Genomic DNA, 21,254 nt, shown 5'->3' with positions numbered 1-21,254 from the left:
ATCAGGCAGTTTGGTTTTTGAGATCAGCTGACCCTTTCCTCTATATTTAAGATTAACTCTGTTTTTTAGGTGTTTCCATTACAGTTGATTCATTAGCAATGACATCTTAATGAAGACGAAGCAAAGTATTAATTTAGAAGACAAAGGACACTGCAGATGCTGGAATCCAGAGCAAAAACAGAACACTGGAAGAACTCAGTGGGTCAAGAAGCATCTGTGGTGCAGCCATTGTTTTGGAGTAGGGGTGTGGTATTGATCGTGGGATCATTCCTGCCCAAAGTTGGCTGGTGTGCTGTGGGGAGTGTATGATGAAACAAGAGGAACTGCAGATTTTTACACAAAAACTCTGAAAGAGTATCACAACCCAAAATGTCACTTATCCATGTACATCAGAGACGCTACTTGACCCACTGAGTTCTCCAGCATTTTTGTGTAGAGTGTATGTGTGTGACCATGATCCATTGCATGCTCAGTTTACGGAGCTAGACTTGGCTCCCATCATCTTGGGTCTTCTTTCCATTGGAAATAACTGGTGTGCATCCCATATTAAAAGACATAGCATGCACTTATCTTCCACTCCCTAGATCTGGAGTGAAAGCATGTTGTTCACGATCCCAAGGGACTGCCCAAGCAAAAGGTGAATGGAATATGTTCTTTAAACCAAAATCATAAACTAGTGATGTAGTTGAGTAAACAGTAAATCTGCAGTTTCATATATTGATCTAATAATCATTTAATAAGAACATCCTTTGCAAAATCTTATTGCTTGCTGATTGATTAAAACTCTATTCAAGCATGCTATGAAATTTGAAACTCTGCTGCATTCATATTATTTTTTGGCCTTCTTGCTGATGGATTCCAAATGACTCAGCTTTTGCACAGTTGCTGAGCGAGCTGGCTGTAGCAGCAGATCCATCTTTGATGTTTTACGATAAACAGCATTATCTAGTGTCCTTGATGGAGCTCAATAAGCAGTGTATTCGGTGCCGAGATGATGCAGCAGTTCCAATGGTTTGAACTCCATCCATCCGAAACAAATGTTAATCAGCAACTCTGACTAGCTTGGATGCTTTCTATTCTGTAAACCTAAAATAGACACACCATTATTTTGTCATGTGTCTACACCAAAGAGTTTTTACTTCTTTCTCGGGTCAGGAAATAGTTGCATAAACTCATTAGCAAATGATTTTATGTGCTGCTGAGTTGATATTTCCAATCCAAGTGTGGATTTTTGAAAATTGTATTGGAAGGGAAAGCTGAAGGAACTGGGATTATTTTCCTGGAAACAGCGAAGGGCCAGGGAAGATGTGATGGAGGCGCTCAGACAATGGGAACATGATGGGCCATAGTGGAATCTGATGGGTAGACCCAAGGGAAGCTGGGGAGATGCCCTTCCTGTTGTTGGATGGGTCAAAAAACAGAGAGCGTAGACTTAACGTGACTTAAGGAATAAACAGAACGCTCTCCCTAACATTTCAATGGTTTTTTATTGTCACGTATGCCCTGCAGAGTAATATTCTTTTTGCACAGTTTGCTTGATGCAATCTTCTGTTCTCTGCATTCATTTAGTTTGAAAAACAACCAATCGTTGAGACTTGTTTATCGTGACATGGTCAATTTCTTTGTTTTACTGCCACTATCCCTTTAATTCCATGCATTGCAACTTTGCTGACAATCTGGTTATGTGGCACATAATCAAATGCCATGTATATGTTCATATACGTCACATCGATTGTGTTCTACACATCTCAATTAACTAAAAACAAAACTCAAATCAAGTGATCAAGTAAAATTCGCTTTTTATGAATCCCTGCTCATATAAATTATTGTTAATTTTTTATAAAACTACCACAACATTTGATTAAAGTTGCTATTTTGTTTTGGGCCGGTTTATCTATTCATCCCTTTTGAACAAAACATCAGGCAAAGTAATTGAATTGTTGCGACAAAGTAATATTTGTAACAATTTCTGAGCTGGGTATACAGGATTGTAGAGAATTTGCGACTGCATTATAGAATTGATTTGAATTAGTGCTGACTTTGCCTCATGTCATCTACTTCTGATGATTCAGGCACTGCTCATTTCTGATTTGCCACAACCCTGTTGTCAATGAGTTTCATTGAAATATGGCTGTATAGCAGCTGAGAAATTGAACATTTACTCTCTAAATGTTTGGATAGCATAACATTTTGTTATTCCATTATTATACTTTTAAGTTTATTAGCACTACTTTCACATAGCACTACAATCTTACAACATTATATTGTTTTTCACTGGTATTCATGATTGAATTCATCATTACTGTGTGTGTACTGTTTTGCTGTGAACTTCGTCTGATTGTACCTTGGTGTATATGTCAATAAATCAGAAATTGAAGCTGAACAATTGGAGCATTGCATCATAAACATGACATTGCTTATTTGCTTCAATGGGGATAAAAGTTTCAACAATAGTTTTGGTTTAAACTATGGGCAATTTAAATGGAAGAAAACAGCTATTTTCTAAAATCATTTTCCGACTGTTTTGCAACCTAATATCAGTAAAGAGTGACGGGGAAGTGTATTATTTCATTAAATTTATCCTAAATCAAAGCTACTAACTTTTACAGTTAAGTCCTTGTAGGATAGTTTTTAGCTGTAGCTTTTAATATTAAATGAGGTGGTAAATGAGATACCCTGAGAGGGGTACCAATTCCCCACAAAAAAACATGTGACATTCTGGTAAATAAAGTTCAATTAATTTCAATTGGCAGGATTAGAGCTGTTTGAGTGTGTGCAAGAGGGGCAGAGAGACTACAGGCTGGTTTTCCTGAAGATCTTGTGGGCATGCGTGAGTGAGTGAGGTATATTATTTCATTATGTTTATCCAAAGTTAAGGTTCAAAACTAGTAACCTGTGCAGTTAAATTATTGTCGACTGGGCTTTAGCTGAAGCTTGCAGTTTCAGCTGAGAAAGTAAGCCAGGTACCTTGAGTAGTTTCAGGATCAGACCTTGACCTGTAATAACCATTGAAAAGGTCCCATTGCACTTGTCAGTCTAGGATGGTATGTTTTACAGAGGGGCTTGGTGGGCAGTGGATGGTACATAGTCAGAGCACATTGTTCACTTTCATACTAACCACACAGTTAAAAGAGGATTGATGTCCTGCAACTTCAGCTTGAGAGCTGGATAGCAAGATCGCACCTACTTTCTCTGAATATAGAATATACAAATGTCATGAACATTGGTGGTGCTGTTTATACTGAGGAGGATAGTCGTGTGCTGCAGATTTACATTGATCTGCTGGTGAGATGGTAGAACAATGGCAGAGGGATTTAATCCCGTGAGGTGATGTTCTTTGAGGGTAGAACATGCACAATGAATGGGAGTACAGGTCCTCCCGTACTACCATTCATTGTCTATGTACTACCCTCGGGCTCTCCTTCCTGAGAACCGCTTGTAACCCGGACAGTTTACAAGTTGGAATTGGGGCTACAAACCAAATTCCCACATGGCAGAGGTCTGCAAGGTCATCCCATCAGTCTCCCAAATGCTTGTGTGCAGATGTGGGCTGTACATAAGTCAGCTGTTAGTAACTTGGGGAGGATCTGGAATGAGGAATGGAGAGACCTTGGTGTGCAAATCCAATGATCCTTCAAGTTGGATGCAATGTTCCAATTGGTCGGCTTCTATTTCTGATTTATTGACATATACACCAACGTGCAATGTAATTCCTTGATCAGAAACAAGTTTCTTCAAGTTGATGAAGAAGGCATTTACAGGAGTAATGTGCATAGATCTGGCCATAACCGTATAGGAAGACAGTGATTTTACTACAGAGGATGCAAACGAGGTTCACCAGGATGGGGCATTTAAATTATGAGGAGAGACTGGATAGGCAGGGTTTGATTTCCCCGAAGTGGAGGAGGCCGAAGGGGAACCTAATGGAAGAGTACAAACTAATGAGGGACATAGATAGAAAGAAACATCTCTCCATAGCAGAAACATCTTGAGGTCATAGTTTCAAGATAGGGATAAGATGTTTCGAATGGAACAGAGGTTTTTTTTTTCAGGTGGTTAGAATCTGAAAGACTGCCTGAGGAGGTGGTGAAGGCAGAGACACACAACATTTAAGAAGGATTTGAACGGCCAATGCATTGCAGTCGATGGACCAGGAGCTAGTAAATGGGTTTAGTGCAGATGGATACTTGATGGTGGGCATGGGCATGTAGACTGTACTTCACTCTGGTTCATATCTCTCTGACATGAATTACTTCATAATTTACACACAATAGTTATCAAAGGCACTCAGCCAAAGAAATAGTGAGATTGTTGCCCTGGAAGAAGTGAACAGCAGTGGTGCTTCCTCAACATATTGGGTGGGTGGAGGAGATTCCCACAAAGGCAGGTATAATCGTGCCCGTTGTCCTTAGAGTACAGGAGGCTGAGAGGTGATCTGATGGAGGTGTATAAAATCATGAGGGGAATTGATAAGGTGAATGCACAGAGTATTTTACCCAGAGTAGGAAAATCAAGGACCAGAGGACATGGGTTTAAGGTGAGAGGGGAAAGATTTAATACAAACCTAAGAGGCAACTTTTTCACTATGAGGTTGATGGGTATGTGGAAAGAGCTGCCAGAGGAGATAATTGAGGTAGGTGAAATAACAACATTTGAAAGACATTTGGATAGGTACATAAATAGGAAAGGTTTATAGGGATATGGACCAAATGCAGGCAAATGGGACTAGCTTAGATGGGGTATCTTGGTCGGCATGGATAAGTTGGGACGATGGGCTGTATCCATGCTGCATGTCTCTACGACTCTTAAGCGCCCTTTAGATAGGCACATGCGTCTGCAGTGAATGGAGGGATATAAATCATGTGCAGGCAGATGAGAATAATTAATTGTTTAAGAAGGAACTGCAGATGCTGGAAAATCGAAGGTACACAAAAATGCTGGAGAAACTCAGCGGGTGCAGCAGCATCTATGGAGCGAAGGAAATAGGCAATGTTTCGGGCCGAAACCCTTCTTCAGACTTCTGAGAATAATTAACCTTGGCATCATGTTCAGCCCAGATCGTGCGAGCTGAAGGCCTGTTTCTGTACTGTACTGTTCTATGTTCTAAAGATCTAGCTTCTACTATGGCCACGATCCTTCTCTTTTCCAATAGTTGCTACTTTAAATTTTGCTTCAAGCTGGCGCCAACCCAACACCCAGCAGTTGTGATCTCATTGAGCTGGCTAAGCTGCCAATTACATTATAGATCTGTCACAGTCAGAAATCCAGGAGGATTTTTTTCTAAAATGTAACACAGTGCTAAATAATGGTGGAAATGTGCATAAAATAAAAGTAGCAGCTGAAAATACATTATTTCAAAATCCCTTCTGTTTTTCACATTTTTTTGCTCAGATAGTTTTGCCAAGTGGTAATTGAGGCACAATATCCCACTGAAACAAATTCCTTATAATAAAAATAATCAATTTAGTTTAAGTGGGATTATCTTGTTCGTATCTGAAATCCCTTTGAATCTGTTGGAGAGGACTACAACTGTGCAGTCTGTGAAGACTATGTATCAAAGGCAGGAGTTAATAGGATATTATAGTGGCAGATTATTATATCGTGCAATGAATTCTTCCCTCTAGCCACTATGTTGAAGACAAGGGGGGTAAGGAGATAGTGCCGTTACGCATGGGAACTCTCCACGAGACATTCAAAGCCATCCAAAGATAAATCTTCAAAACGCAGTCTCTTGATTAATAGTTTCTTCATTGTCGAAGTAAAACAGTGAAATATTCATCCAAACTTCTTCTTTTAGTACATTTTAATCTTACTCGGTCAAACTCCGGCATGTGGCTCTGAAATGGTAGAACGCCCTGACATGGTTGAAAGCTATGTCATCGCTCCATGCTTCTTCCAAACTAAACTAAAAAACTACAAGCTTCTGCGCAAGAATCCCAGCAGCATACACGCCTCTGACTACGTAAATCCCACCCACATAATTACAGGCAGATAAAATTTAAAGGCAAATGCCATCATTTATAACATACTAAATTAAGCCAAATGGCCACTACAGATATCATTGTTAATCGAGATTGATGCAAAAATCCCTATGTTTCTACCTGTAACATGGAGCAGTCACAACACAATAAATATCAATGGTTTCTTCTTCATTGTTTCCACTTAGCATGGGCCGTTAGGTTTTATAGACAACATGTGAATGCTGCTCCTTCAGTGTATTCTTGAAGCCATACAGGGCTAGAGTAAGTCTTGGGCCAGGTTGACCTGGTATCAAACTATGGAACAGCAGAAGAAAGCATGAAGGTGGTCAACAGTTAATGGGGTAAAACTGCAACTTCACTCATGCGCGCTGCATGTTCAATAACTGAGCACTGCAATTTGGTTCCAGTACACATGTACTTTTATTTTTACTTTTGTTAATAGCTGGGTGTTCACATGAAAATTAGTTATTGCTCAAATCGGGTATATTATCTATGCAAATTAATAACAAAAACATCCATGTCCAGTTAGCTTTTAATATGGTAACATGAAAAATTATATACGTGAAAAAATAGTGAACCGAAAATAACTTTTAGAGAATGCAGCAATGGGGAGGCAGTAAACGTCATTTGAAAATATTGAACAAATCACTTTATAACTATATAAATTTAGAATACATTTCTGTATTTAGGAATAAGCTTTAGGCTGTAATGCAAAATCCTATTTGTTAAATTCATAAGACATTGGAACAGAATTAGGCCTTTCAGCCCATCAAGTCTACTCTGCCATTTAATCATGGCTGATCTATCTTTCCCTCTCAAGCACATTCTCCTGCCTTCGCCCCATAACCTTTGACACCTTTATTAATCAAGAACCTGTCAATCACTGTTTTAAAAATACCCAATGACTTGACCTCCACCATTGCTTATGGCAATGAATTCCACAGTTACACCACCTTCTGGCTAAAGAAATTCCACATTTTAAGAAGGAAAAATGATTTAGATGCATTATAATCCATGTTATGGTGATGAATGAAATAAATTTTGCAAGTAGACCATGCCTAGTTTTTAATAGTGCAATACATACTGAGAGACGGAAATTAGCTACTGATTGGCTACAATCTCGCATATTTACATGCAAATGTTCATTAATATGCACTGTCCCTATAAACAAATTATCTATCTATTTAGATAAATTAAAATGATCTATTTACATGATTCGTCTGTTGAAATCAACCTTTCATTTATTTTATGGTTCAGTAAAATTGCTTTGATTCTGTAAATGTCTGCAAAAGTTGATCCATCATTTTTTTTGTCCTCTTCTCAGGTTTGAACTGGTAAACAAGGAGACAAGCACATTCTGTATTTTTTCTTTGCTGGTGTGCTGATGGGAATAATGAGATAATTTCCCCGTTTAACCGAAGGCCATTGTGCAACTACAGCCGTGTACAACACACCACCAACAGTAGCCATGAGCTCGGAGGAGAAAAACATGTCACCGGCTCACAAGGTATCAACTCCCACTCACAGGAGTGCCTCGTCGTCATCTTCCTCTCAACGAGAGAGCAGACCGGTAAGGAAACGTAAAGTCCCTCTTCTGTACATGCACTCCTGCTGGACATGCAAGTTTTGAACAAATCTGAATCTGTTTGAATGTTTAAGAATTCACGAAACTGACTCCTGATTTAAGCAGCCTGTCTGAAATATAGTGCAAGAGTCATACAGTGTGGAAACATGCCATTCGGCCCAACTTGCCCATGCTGACCATCATGTCCCATCTAATCCAGTCACACCTGGCTGCATTTGGCCCATATCCCTCTAAACCTATCCATGTACCTGTCCAAAAGTTTTGTTTAAACGTTGTGACGGTACCTGCCTCAACTACCTCCTTTGGCAGCTCATACCTACCACCCTTCGTATAAAAAAAAGTTTCCCCCCAGGTTCCTATTAAATCTTTCCCCCCCCTCACCTTGATGAATTCAATGACTTTGTTCACTCTCCAGAACAATGTATGCTGCTTGACACTACCTCTGATTGACCTTTGCTTCTCCCTCTGCAACCATTCTATTAACAGTTTAAAAATATTGAGGTGAAATTTTATGGTTCTTGTGGTCCCGTAGATGGCTCTGTCGCTTGGCTTTGATGGCTTTTGAAGTATAAATTTTCTGTGGCAACAATAAGTGTGGACGTGTACACGTTAATAGCAAAAATAGGAGAGGGATCTACTCCATTGCTGGTTTAGTCTTTTTTAGGTGGGAGGTATGAACGGTGATTTGTTTAACTGTGATGTTTATATTCGACTTAAGTGATCATACAAAGGAGAAATTGTGCATTTTGGTGCTGATCGGAAACATCACCTAATCATGTTAACTAGACATGCCGCCTGACCCATTGAGTTCTTCCAGCACTTTGTGTCCTTTTGGACCAAGTCGTCTGCTTGAAAACAGATGGTTCTGTGTGGAAATGTCTGCACTTTCCTTTGCAACCACGAGGGGGTTTGAGACTCCTGCCTAAGTGCGTGTGAATATGCACGACCCAAACTCCACACCGATCGGCAGCTACAGGTTGCCTGAGCTCTGATACTGGACTCCTCATCAAATCCGTAGGAAAGAACTGCAGATGCTGGTTTAAATCAAAGGTAGACACAAAATGCGGGAGTAACTCAGCAGGTCGACAACATTTCTGGAGAGAAGGAATGGGTGACACTTCGGGTCGAGACCCTTCCTCAGACTGATATCAAGGGAGGGGGCAGGACAAAGATAGAATGTAGACAGTAATGACTAGTGGGAGAACTGGGAAGAAGGAGGGGATGGAGGGAGAAAGCAAGGGCTCTCTGAAGTTAGAGAAGTTAGACGAGCACCAGGCCTTAGTCTCAACCACCATTACTGATTTCATCACTTCCGGCTCTCTGCACTCTAAAGCCTCTAACCTTATTGTTCCACAGCCCCGCACGGCCCGATTTCATCTTCTCCCCAAAATCCACAAACAGAACTGTCCTGGCAGACCCATTGTTTCTGCTTGTTCGTGTCCCACCAAATTAATTTCCATCCTATCTACCAATCCCTCCCTACCTATGTCCAAGACACCTGAAACGCTCTTCGTCTCCTCCATGACTTCCGTTTTCCAGGCCACCATTCCCTCATCTTTACTATGGATGTTGAGTCACTCTGCAACTCCATCCCCCACCAGGAGGGTCTTAAAGCCCTCTGTTTCTTCCTCGACCGCAGAACCAGCCAATTTGCGTCTACCAATACACTCCTCCGCCTAGCAGAGCTGGTCCTTACCCTCAACAACTTCTCCTTCGACTGCTCCCACTTCCTCCAAATCCAAGGCGTAGCTATGGGCACTCGCATGGGCCCCAGCTGTGCCTGCCTCTTTGATGGGTACGTCGAACAATCACTGTTCCAGGCGTACACTGTCCCTATCCCAGAACTCTACCTCCGCTACATTGATGACTGCATTGGTGCTACCTCCTGCACCCATGCGGAACTCACTGACTTCATCAACTTCACCACTAATTTCCATCCTGCACTCAAATTCACTTGGACCATTTCCGACATTTCCCTACCATTTCTAGATCTCACCATCTCCATCACAGGAAACAAACTATTGACTGACATCTACTACAAACCCACTGACTCCCATGACTATCCTGACTACATTCCTTCCCACCCTGATTCCTGTATAGACTCTATCCCCTACTCCCAATTCCTCCGTCTACGCCGCATCAAGTTCAAGTTCAAGTGAGTTTATTGTCATGTGTCCCTGTATAGGACAATGAAATTCTTGCTTTGCTTCAGCACACAGAACATAGTAGGCATTTACTACAAAACAGATAAGTGTGTCCATATACCATGATATAAATATATACACACATGAATAAATAAACTGATAAAGTGCAAATAGCAGAAAATGGTTATTAATAATCAGAGTTTTGTCCGAGCCAGGTTTAATAGCCTGATGGCTGTGGGGAAGTAGCTATTCCTGAACCTGGTTGTTGCAGTCTTCAGGCTCCTGTACCTTCTACCTGAAGGTAGCAGGGAGATGAGTGTGTGGCCAGAATGGTTTGCCCACGATGAGGTGTTCCATACCAGGGCATCGGAGATGTCCTCATTCTTTAGGAAACTGGGGTTCCCCTCTTCCATTATAGATGAGGCTTTCACTAGGGTCCGCTCTTGCTACCTAGTGAGAGCCTCATCTATAATGGAAGAGGAGAACTCTGCTCTCTGCTCTTGTTCCCCCTCCCCCCATTAGTAACAAGGACAGAGTCCCCCTTGTCCTCGCCTTCCACCCCATCAGCCGACGCATACAGCATATAATCCTCCAACATTTTTGCCACCTCCAACGGGATCCCACGACTGGTCACATCTTCCCATCTTCACCCCTTTTAATTTCCGCAGAGACCGTTCCCTCCGAAATGACCCGGTTAACTCGTCCCTTCCCACCCTTCCCACCACCTCCCCAGGTACTTTCCCCAGCAGCCGCAGTAGATGCAACTCCTGTCCCTTTACCTCCCCCCTCGAATCCGTCCAAGGACCCAAACAGTCTTTCCAGGTGAGGCAGAGGTTCACGCACCTCCTCCAACCTCATCTACTGTATCCGCTGTTCCAGGTGTCAACTTCTCTACATCGGCGAGACCAAGCGCAGGCTCGCCGATCATTTCGCTGAACACCTTCGCTCACCCCGTCTTAACCTACCTGATCTCCCAGTGGCTCAGCACTTCAACTCCCCCTCCCATTCCAAATCTGAACTTTCTGTCCTGGGCCTCCTCCATTGTCAGCGTGAGGCCCAGCGCAAATTGGAGGAACAGCACCTCATATTTCGCTTGGGTATTTTACATCCCAGCGGTATGAACATTGACTTCTCTAACTTCAGATAGCCCTTGCTTTCTCTCTCCCACTAGTCTTATTGTATCCGACTACATTCTGTCCTTGTCCTGCCCCCTCCCCTGACATCAGTCAGAGGAAGGGTCTCGTCCTGAAGCGTCACCCATTCCTTCTCTCCAGAGATGCTGCCTGACCCGCTGAGTTACCCTCTGAACCGCATTTTGTCTATGCTCATCAAATCCAACAGCTGACCACAAATTTGAGCAGTTTCCCAAGTTTGGTTACAGTTACAATGTTAGTAAGAAAACGACTTGCAGTTTTTCAAAGAACTCAATGATGATTTCAGCATTCTCAGATAATCAGCCTTCCCAGTGTGTGTCAGAATGGGCTTTTTCGATGTAAGCTCATCAACCTGTAATGTTTCTCTCTCTCTCGCTGCACAAATCATGCCGGCCCTGCTAAAGATAGTGGGTTCCTTGATGCCAATGCAGCCATTGAAAGAGGTGATTAGAGCCGGCTGCATACTGTGCCTATTACATAGTGTAGGCGACAGGAAATAGGCATGCTGTTTGCATTAATGAGTGTGGTGTGGTTGTGCACTATGATCTCCACATCCTTTCTATAGAAGCCATCCAATTTAGCACTCAATTCTGTAGAAACTGACCGATTTTGAATTTTTAAGTTTAGTAATGACATGTCAATTAAATTGAAGACTTCATAAGTTATAGGAGCAAAATTAGGCCATTCGGCACATCAAGACCTCTCTGCCGTTCAATCATGGCTGGTCTATCTTCCCCTCTAAACCCCATTCTCCTCATAACCCCTGACACCTGTACTAATCAAGAATCTATCAATCTCCTCATTAAAAATATCCATTGGCTTGGCCTCCACAGCCGTCTGTGGCAATGAATTCCACAGATTCATCATCTTAACATATTCTGCAGTAGATAAACTGATGTGAACCTTTTGTTCTTGGAAAATAATTTTCCTTTCCAGCCAGAATAAGTTATTTTTTTAGGCAAAACACTTTGATAACAGCACATGAGTTGTCATGGAACACTGTCAAGCAATGATGAATATAGATGAGGAAACATATTGGGAAATAATTTGGGGTTAGAATTATCATTGACAAATTCCCATAAGTTTGGATAGGTGCCTCTATTTATCCTGGTTTTAGTTGACGACTGAACAAATTTGCTTCGCTTTTTTGGTCTTTTAGTTGCTAATTATGTTTTATGGAAAATATTCCTCTTCTCTAGAGGAAGCATTTTAATAGTCATTCATCTTTTAACACCTAAATATTTCCAACTATCTCCACGCAGGAGTACATAGAACATGGAACAGTACAGTACAGGCTCTTTGGCCCATAATGTCTGTGCTGACCTTGCTGCCAGTTTTCAGTAATCCTACCCGCTTGCACATAACCTGTTTCCCTCCATCCCCCACCCTGTTCTAGATTAGTTGCAAAGGTAGGCCAAGGGGATGGCAAATGGAATTAACTGCGACATGTGTGAGGTATTGCACTTTGGTTTGTCAAACCAGGGCTGGATTTACACAGTAAATGGTAGAGTTGTGGAAAGTGTTGTGGAGCAGAGAGATCTGGAAGTACAGGTGCATGGATCTCCGAAAGTGGTAAGTTGGGTGGACAGGGTGGTGAAGAAAGCATTTGGCACGTTTGCCTTCATTGGGAAGGGTATGAAGTAGAAAAATTGGAATCATGGTGCAGCTGAACAAGCTGTTGGTGTGACCACACTTGGAGTACCATGTTCAGTTCTGGTCAATCAGTAATAGGAAGGATGCCATCAAGTTGGAAAGGGTAGTCCATATCTGGAATGAATTATCAGAGGAAGGTATAGAAGTGGATATAATTATGATATTTAAAAGACATATGGACAGATATATGGATAGGAATGATTTAGAGGGTGATGGGCCAAACACAGGCAAATGGGACTAGTTCATTCCACCACCTTGGTTGACATGGACAAGATCGGCCAAAGAGCCTATTTCAGTGTTGTTAAGTCTTCGACTCTCAAATGCCTCCACATCATGCCTGTAATGTGGCGACCAGAACTGCACACAATACTTTAACCAGTATTTGAAACAGCTGTAACATAACTTGCTGTGTTTTATACTCGATGCCCAAACTAAAAAGGCAAGTAGCCACGCACTGCATTTACCACCCTCTCGACTTGTGTGCCACTATCAGGGAGCTATGGACATGCACCCCAAGATCCCTCTCTACATCAATGCTCCAAAGGATCCTGCCATTTACTGTATTTACTTTATGTTATTCTTTGTTAATAACATTCACAATTTGTAAGCATATTGCACACTGAGATTGGTGAAATGCATTATGACTGTTATCCAAGCAGTCAGCTACTTGTAGGTAATCTTATCTCTGTATCCAAAGCCTGCTTCAGGAACCTCTACTCTAAATAACATTTATGTTTTAATATGAAAATAGCTATTGATGTAGTTGCTGAGTTTCTATCAGTGATTGCAATTATTTTCCAAGCTGTATCTGTAACTTGTTAAAATCTTAAGTTTGATAGATGTTGCTTCCTTTCCATGCCTGTGCTGGTCCAAGTATTGCAACCTATATTACATGATGGAATTCAATAAGCTGAACCAATCTTGACCCAGCCCACACCTTGAATAGACTTCCTTGTGCTATTCTTGTGGCTACACATACCGTTTCTGTGGCTGTGCAGCTCTCAACAGCCTTGACCAGTGATCAAGCATCCTGCTTTCAACTGTCTGGGGGCTATTTGATGGCCAGTTGATTTGAGTTGAGTTAGCCAACATGGAACCAGGCCCTTCAGACCACCACGTCCATGCCGGCCATGGATAACCCATTCACACAGCTTCTGGGTTATCCCATTTTTGCATCTAATCCTTATACACTAGGGTTGATTTACAAAGACCAATTAACCATAAACCTGCATGTCTCTGAGATGTGTGAGGAAACGTGAGCAGCGGGAGGAAACCCCCAAGGTCAAAGGGAGAACGTGCAAACTCCACACAGATGGCAACTGAAGTCAGGATTGAACCCGGGTATCTGGTGCTGTGATGCAGTGGATCTACCAGTTACGCACTGTGCCGCCAGTAATATTATACGTTATGTTGTTGTCCAATTGCATTGGCTCATTGAAAATTTTACATTTATGATTACTCATGAAATTTGTACACCTTTCCTCCCATCTCCGAGGTACAATGTCTCTCTTCACCATGACCCTGAACCAAACTGATAGCTCTCCCAACCCCCCACCACCTGTCTTGCACCTGCCTAGGCCCATGTGCTGCCAGGAGCAAAGTCTCATACTTAAACATTTTAATCATAGGTTTTTGATGTTATAGTATATTAAATCAACCCATTAATATTGGTGGGGGGGAGGGAGGGGTGGGTGGCTGGCTGGTGGTTGGTGGTTATGGTGAGGTTATGGTGATGATAATCATATAACCATATAACAATTACAGCACGGAAACAGGCCATCTCGGCCCTTCAAGTCCGTGCCGAACACTTTTTTTTTTCCCCCTAGTCCCATTTACCTGCACTCAGACCATAACCCTCCATTCCTTTCCCGTCCATATACCTATCCAATTTATTTTTAAATGATAAAATCGAACCTGCCTCCACCACTGGAAGCTCATTCCACACAGCTACCACTCTCTGAGTAAAGAAGTTCCCCATAATGTTGCCCCTAAACTTCTGAAATTATTATAATTTTTTTAACTAAGTTTGTACGTATTCTATAGCGGCTACAAATATTAGAGTTGAAACCGTCATTGTGCTTCGTATTCGACATCCTTCAGTGATTTTTGCTTTTTATTTTGCTGTCATTTACAAAGCCAGTAATAACAATTGACAGTGTTATTTGTAAACCATAGATGCAATGTCAGGTACCAACTCATCTCAATTGCTTTATTGCAGAGTAATTGTTTTTGTGATAACTTGCAGGATGGTGACAATTGGGAAATCATTGAAGGATTAAAAATTGGACAGACGAATGTCCAGAAACCAGACAAACACGAGGGGTTCATGTTGAAAAGAAGAAAATGGCCCTTAAAAGGATGGCATAAGGTAAGTTTGAGCGAAAGGCATTCTCAAGCAAGCTCAATTTATTAGTTATTGCTGCCTGAGGATTCAAAATACTCTAAAGTTTAAACATATTCTTGCATTGTGATTAACAACCCTAATTCCAAAAGAAAGCTAGGAAATACTTAATCAGTTCGTAAATTATAGCAGCAGTATTGGGTGATTCGGCCCATCAAGTCTACTCCGCCATTCAATCATGACTGATCAATCTTTCCCCCTTAACCACATTCTCCTGCCATTTTCCTGTAACCCTTGACACCCTTACTAGTCAAGAATCGATCAATCTCTGTCTTAAAAATATCCATTGACTTGGCCTCCACAGCCATCTGTGGCAATGAATTCGGCAGATTCACCACCCTCTGACTAAAGAAATTCCTCATTTCTTTCTAAATGTGCGTGAGCAGATCAGGCAGTATCTGGTGTGAGTGAAAGTCAATATTTAAGATTGATGACTTTTCTTCAGAAATAAGTTAGAAATAAACCAGGTTTTAGGTTGCAGAAAAGGGAGATCAAAGAGTGGTGCAGCTGTAAAGTTGCTGCCGTAAGGCCCTGTCCCACTTACGTGTCCTTGGCACGCTAATTACACGACCGTGTCGTCGCGTTGAGGCGTGACGGTCCCGCAAGAGTTGCGCGCGTCATTATGCGCCCGCACAGCCATCTGGAGCGCGTGACGTCATTTGAAGATGGACACAAAATGCAGGATTAACTCAGCGGGACTGGCAGCATCTCTGGAGAGAAGGAATGGATGATGTTTCAGGGTCGAGACTCTTCTTCAGTTTGAAAGAAGGGTCTTGACCTGAAACGTCATCCATTCCTTCTCTCCAGTGATGCTGCCGGTCCCGCTGAGTTACTCCTGCATTTTGTGTCTATCTTCAATTTTCTTGGCCCCGCTCTGGGAGTAGAAGTGGGGGCGGATCCGGATCTGCAACGGCTGTGAACCCCAGGCCGAGCTCGGCGATCGTTTGCCTGCTTCTGCTGCTGTTGGAGGTGAGACATTGCATTGTGCCTGGGTCTTGGGCCTGTCCCACTTTGGCCGTCAGTTACGCGACAGGCTGGTGGCGCGCGAATATTTAGTTCGGTACAAAATCCCGGAGCGCCACGCGATACCGCGCACAACTCCATACCCCTCCGCGCTTCTCAGTGGGACCGACCCTGCGCGGCCACACGATGCCCGTGCGCCTCAACGCCACGACGAGGTCGCGTAATTTGCGTGTCAAGGGACACGTAAATGGGACAAGGCCTTTACAGTTGTTGGAGGTGCAAAGGGATTTGGGAGTGCTGGCGCAGAATTCTAACAGGTTTAATTTGCATGTTGAATTGGTAGCAAGGATGCATTGAATTGGTAGCAAGGATGCAAGAATATTTTAAAAAGGGATGTAATGCTGAGGCTTTATAAGTCACTTTATGTCACTTATTGAATTTGGAGTATTGTGAGCAGTTTTTTGTCCCATATCTGAGGAAGAATGTGCTGTGTTGGAGAGATTCCAGAGGAGGTTTGTGAGAATGATCCCTGGGATGATTGGGTTAATGTATAATGAGCGTTTGATGGCTCAGGGCTTGCACTCTCTGGAGTTTAGAAGGATAAAGGGGGGGGGGGTGGGGGATCTCAGAAACTTACTGACTAGTGAAAGGCCTGGATAGAGTGGATGTGCAGAGGTTGTTTCCACTAGTGAGAGAGTCTAGAACCAGAGGGCATTATCTCAGAATAAAAGGATGTCCCGTTAGATAGGAGATGAGGAATTTATTTAGTCAAAGGGTGATGAATTTGTGGCATTCTTTGCCACAGACGGCAGTGGAGGTAAGTAGTAAGGTTATCAAGGTTTATGAGGAAGAAGGCAGGAGAATGTAGTTGAGAGGGAAAGGTAGATCAGCCATGCTTGAATGGCGGGGTAAACTCGAAGGGCCGAATGGCCTGCTTCTGCACCAAGACTTATGGACTTATGAACGTACAATGCAAGAGACCCAGGTTTTATCCTGACTATGGGTGCTGTCTGTATGGAGTTTGTATGTTCTGCCTGTGACCACGTGGGTTTTCTCTGGGTGCTCCTGTTTCCTCCCACACTCCAAAGATGTAAATTGTCCCTAGCGTGTAGGATAATGCTAGAGTGTGTGGGGATCGCTGGTCAGAGCGGACTCTGTGGGCCAAAGGGCCTGTTTCCGTGCTGTATCTCTAAAGTCTAAAGAACGTAGAATCAAAGCAAAGTGAGCATGAATGAAGCATATAGTCTTGGTGCCAGCTGAAAGAGGGTGATCTAGGGTGTTAAGCCACAGAAAGTCTGTCTGCAAGAAATGTAAATAGTGGATATATGACAACAAAGAGATAAAATAAAAATGCTGCAGTGGGATAGTAGATGCTGCAAACATTAAACAGAAACAGCGAATCTTGGAAATACTCAGAGGTTTAGGCAACTTCTGCAGAGAAAAATTAAAAAGTTAAAGTTGCATCTTGATGCCCTTTCTTCTGAACTAAAAGTTTATTTTGATATATCCCAGTTCTGATATAAACGGGAAAGATTAGTTATGCAATTTTTTTTAATGCTTTGCCGAGTCCTGAGGACTGTACTGTACTTGGAAGATGAGTTGCTGTTCATCGGGATCACGTTGGGTTTTGTTGGGAGAGTGTCGGAGCACACAGACAAATCATATGGGGAAAGGACTGAAGGATTATGGTGATGGGGCTGGAAGTTCAGGGCTCCACACTGAATCGAACAATCACAGATGATAGTCAACATAGATCATAAATAGCTGAGCGTAACTTGGGAAATTGCATTTTCAAAACTGTCACCATCAAATTTTAACCCAAGATATTTATTTAGAACTGGTTTGCAGGCATTGCAATTATAGTTTGGATATATTAACTTCAAAAGCATATTTTTTGTTGCTCAAAGGCCAGTTTAGTTTATTGACGTGTACCGAGGTACAGTGAATACTTTTTTGTTGCGTGCTAATCAGGAAAGACAAAGCCTGCTTAGTATCAAGTCATCCACACTGTACAGATACATGATAAAGGGAACTACATTTAGTGCAAGGTAAAGTCCGATTAAAGATAGTCTGAGGGTAGTTAATAGCTCGGGACTAGTCTCTAGTTGTTGATAGGATGGTTCAGTTGCCTGATTTAGTTTAGTTTAGAGATACAGCGCAGAAACAGGCCCTTCGCCTGTCGAGTCCGGGCCGACCAGCAATCCCCGCACATTAACGCTATCCTGCACACACTAGGGACAATTTACACATACACCGAGCCAATTAACCTACATACCTGTATGTCTTTGGAGTGTGGGAGGTAACCGAAGATCCCGGAGAAAACTCACGAGGAGAACGTACAAATTCCGTACAGACAGCACCCGTAGTCGGGATTGAACCTGGGTCTCCGGCGCTGTGAGGCAGCAACTCTATCACTGTGCCGCCCCTGATAACAGCTGGGAAGAAGCTGTCCTTAAATCTGGATATCCAAGGCACTTTGTTAATGTTGTACTAACATGACATTTTTTTTTGATGAAATGTTTGTTAGTCCTTGGTATCTGTAACTTCAGAAAATTGGTATGTTTATCCATTAATCAAAATTTGTCTCTTTGCAGCGCTTCTTTGTCCTTGAAAATGGAATGTTAAAATACTCCAAGACACCAATTGATGTGAGTAGGAATTGAAATGCACTCTCAACAAAGCAATAAATCAAAAACAAAACTGCAGATGCTGGGGTTCCGAAATATAAACGCAACCTCTATCTGAGCAAGTAACTAAGGATTCTAGACATGAAACATTGTTTTCTGTTTTTTTATCTGCAATAACTTTTGATTATACCAATTAACTATTCAGGTTCACATTGTAACTTTTAAAGTTTTTTGTTTTTTAATTTTAATTTTAATTTTTTTTATATAATATTTTTATTAGAAGCATATACATATACATTTGTTTTATTATGTGTATAAAAGTGTGCCACATCGATTTAGATAATCAATTTTTATAAATGAGTCGTGTTTAATGGTGGTCAGTTAAAGCAGATTAATTGACCATGGTGCCATTGAGCGCAGTTGGATTTATGCACCTTTACCAGTCAGTGGTTTGTGTACAGGAGTTGGGATGACATATTATAACTCTACAAGTCTACCAGACTTGAAGAATTGTGTGCAGTTCTGGTTGCCCTTCCTCTCGGAAGGATGTCATGAAACTGGAAAGAATGCAGAAAGATTCACAATGATGTTGCTAGGACTGGAAGGCGTGAGTTGGAAGGAGAGCCGAGATAGGCTGACTTTTCTCTGGAACAGATGAGGTTGAGGGGTAACCTCATAAAGGTATATAACATCACGAGGGGTGTAGATCAAGTGGATGACCATAATATTTTTCCCTGGGTAGAAGAGCCTGTAACTGGAGAACATAAATTTAATGTGAGGGAAAAGGTTTAAAGAGGACATGAGGGACAACCTTTCACACAGAGAATTGTGTGTATATAATATAGAACAAACTGCCAGAGAAAGCTGTCGAAGAGATTTGGATAGGTACATGGACAAAAAAGGTCTAGAGGGACATAGGCCAAATGCAGGCAAATGGGGCCAGTTCAGACATACAGTACATCTTGATTGGCATGATGAGTTGGGCTAAAGGACCTTTAGTTGTGTTGAATGACACCACCTCATAACACACCGAATGTAATTTAGATATAACGGGGGAGAACTCACCCTTGGATTCTGGCACCAAAGGTACTGTTTAGTTTCTGCAGGGTATTATTCTGCTTCTGAAATTAGACTTCAGTGAAACCAAATTTAGAAAATATATGCCTCAACAGTGACTGTAATGGCCTGTTTCCCAGTGGTAATCTTGGCTTATGTACAGTGCCCTCCATAATGTTTGGGACCAAGACCCATCATTTATTTATTTACCTCTGTACTCCACAATTTGAGATTTGTAATAGAAAAAATCGCATGTGGTTAAAGTGCACGTTGTCAGATTTGGGACACCTGGCTGCACAGGTGTTTGTAATTGCTCAGGTATATTTAATTAAGTTGTCTCCGGAGATAGGGATGACAGTCTCTACCAAAAGATGGCCGCGCCTCACCTGTTCCCGGCTGCTCGCCGTCTCTGCTCACTGCCACTTGTGTTTGTTCTGTCTCTGTCTCTGTTCGTGTCGCTGTGTGTGCATAGTGCACAGTCATTTATTTCTTACGACCGTCGGACACTGCTGGACATTGGTGGAAGAAGCCAGGCGCTACTGGACATTGGTGCCTCGGTGGCGTGCTCTCGAGGCCCCGGGGCGAGGACTTTCCATCGTGCCGTGCATCGGAGATTTCCTGAGGGAGCCGTGAATGCGTGCTGCAGCTGTCCCCGCAGGCGCAGGCGAACCAGGAGACGGGGAAAACGGGCAGGTGTCTCGGTGAGGACGAGAAGGCTCGCCCGCTCTCACTCCTGCTCGATCTCGGCATGCACATCTCCTGCACCATGGCTGTTAGCGCTTCCTGGTCCCGCTGCGAGGCCGTCGTGCCTCCGGTTGGTTTACCCAGACCCTTCGCCTCCACTCTGGCTGCCGGCTACTCCCGGTGCGGGGCTGTCATTCCTCCGGCTGGCTCCCCGGGGCACCTCACATCCACTCTTCCCAGACCTGTCGCGTCAGCTGGCCGTCCCTGACCGAGTTTGCCCGGCGTTCCAGCTGCACTGTACCCGAGAGAGGAGGAACAGGGGCGCTGGAGTCTGTGTGGACAATCTGCGGTCGGTGGACTACACACCTCTACCAACTCTACCAACTGCTGCAAATCATGCTTTTAATACAAGTATGGCATTACTGAACATTAGATCACTAGTAGGCGTCATTTTTAATCAATGATTTTATTATTAAGCACAATCTTGACTTTATCTTTTTAACAGAAACATGGTTAAGTGTAAATAATAGTGACACAGTTTTGATTGAATCAGCACCTCCCGGTTTTATTTTTATAAATGAAGCCAGAATACACAGAAAAGGAGGTGGAGTCGCCATTTTATATAAAGAGACTTTACAATGCAAGAAAATGTCCTGTGGAAATTTCAACTCCTTCGAATATGTCGCTGCTCAGCTGAGTTCTCCCCAGCGAACAATACTTTTAACTATTTACAGGCCACCAAAATATGATGCACAGTTTTTTGATGAGATTGCCAAATTACTGTCCATTGTATGCATTGATTTCGATTGTGTTGTCTTAGTGGGTGATTTTAATATTCACATAGATAATGCAGAGGATGGAGGTACAAAAGAGCTCCTGAACATTTTGGACAACTTTGGACTTAATCAGCACATAACAGAGCCGACTCACAATAGGGGGCATATATTGGATCTGATTATTTCCAAGGGTCTCGACATTTCTGATGTTATGGTGACTGATGTTGCTC

General features: G+C 42.5%; 1 protein-coding gene across 2 annotated transcripts in view; it reads left to right on the top strand.

Moving 5' to 3' along the window:
- Positions 1-21,254, top strand: part of osbpl6 (oxysterol binding protein like 6) — a 110,291-nt gene that overhangs the window by 33,349 nt on the left and 55,688 nt on the right. For both annotated transcript variants that reach the window (XM_033023861.1, XM_033023862.1), the window contains exons 2-4: positions 7,306-7,551; positions 14,763-14,885; positions 18,476-18,529. In XM_033023861.1, the coding sequence (XP_032879752.1) occupies positions 7,450-7,551; positions 14,763-14,885; positions 18,476-18,529 (279 nt within the window). In that variant the 5' untranslated portion in view covers positions 7,306-7,449. The remainder of the gene's footprint in view (positions 1-7,305; positions 7,552-14,762; positions 14,886-18,475; positions 18,530-21,254) is intronic.

The sequence above is a fragment of the Amblyraja radiata genome, chromosome 7 (assembly GCF_010909765.2).
Source record: "Amblyraja radiata isolate CabotCenter1 chromosome 7, sAmbRad1.1.pri, whole genome shotgun sequence".
Lineage (NCBI taxonomy): Eukaryota > Metazoa > Chordata > Chondrichthyes > Rajiformes > Rajidae > Amblyraja > Amblyraja radiata.
This window is presented reverse-complemented; position numbering and strand designations above follow the sequence as displayed.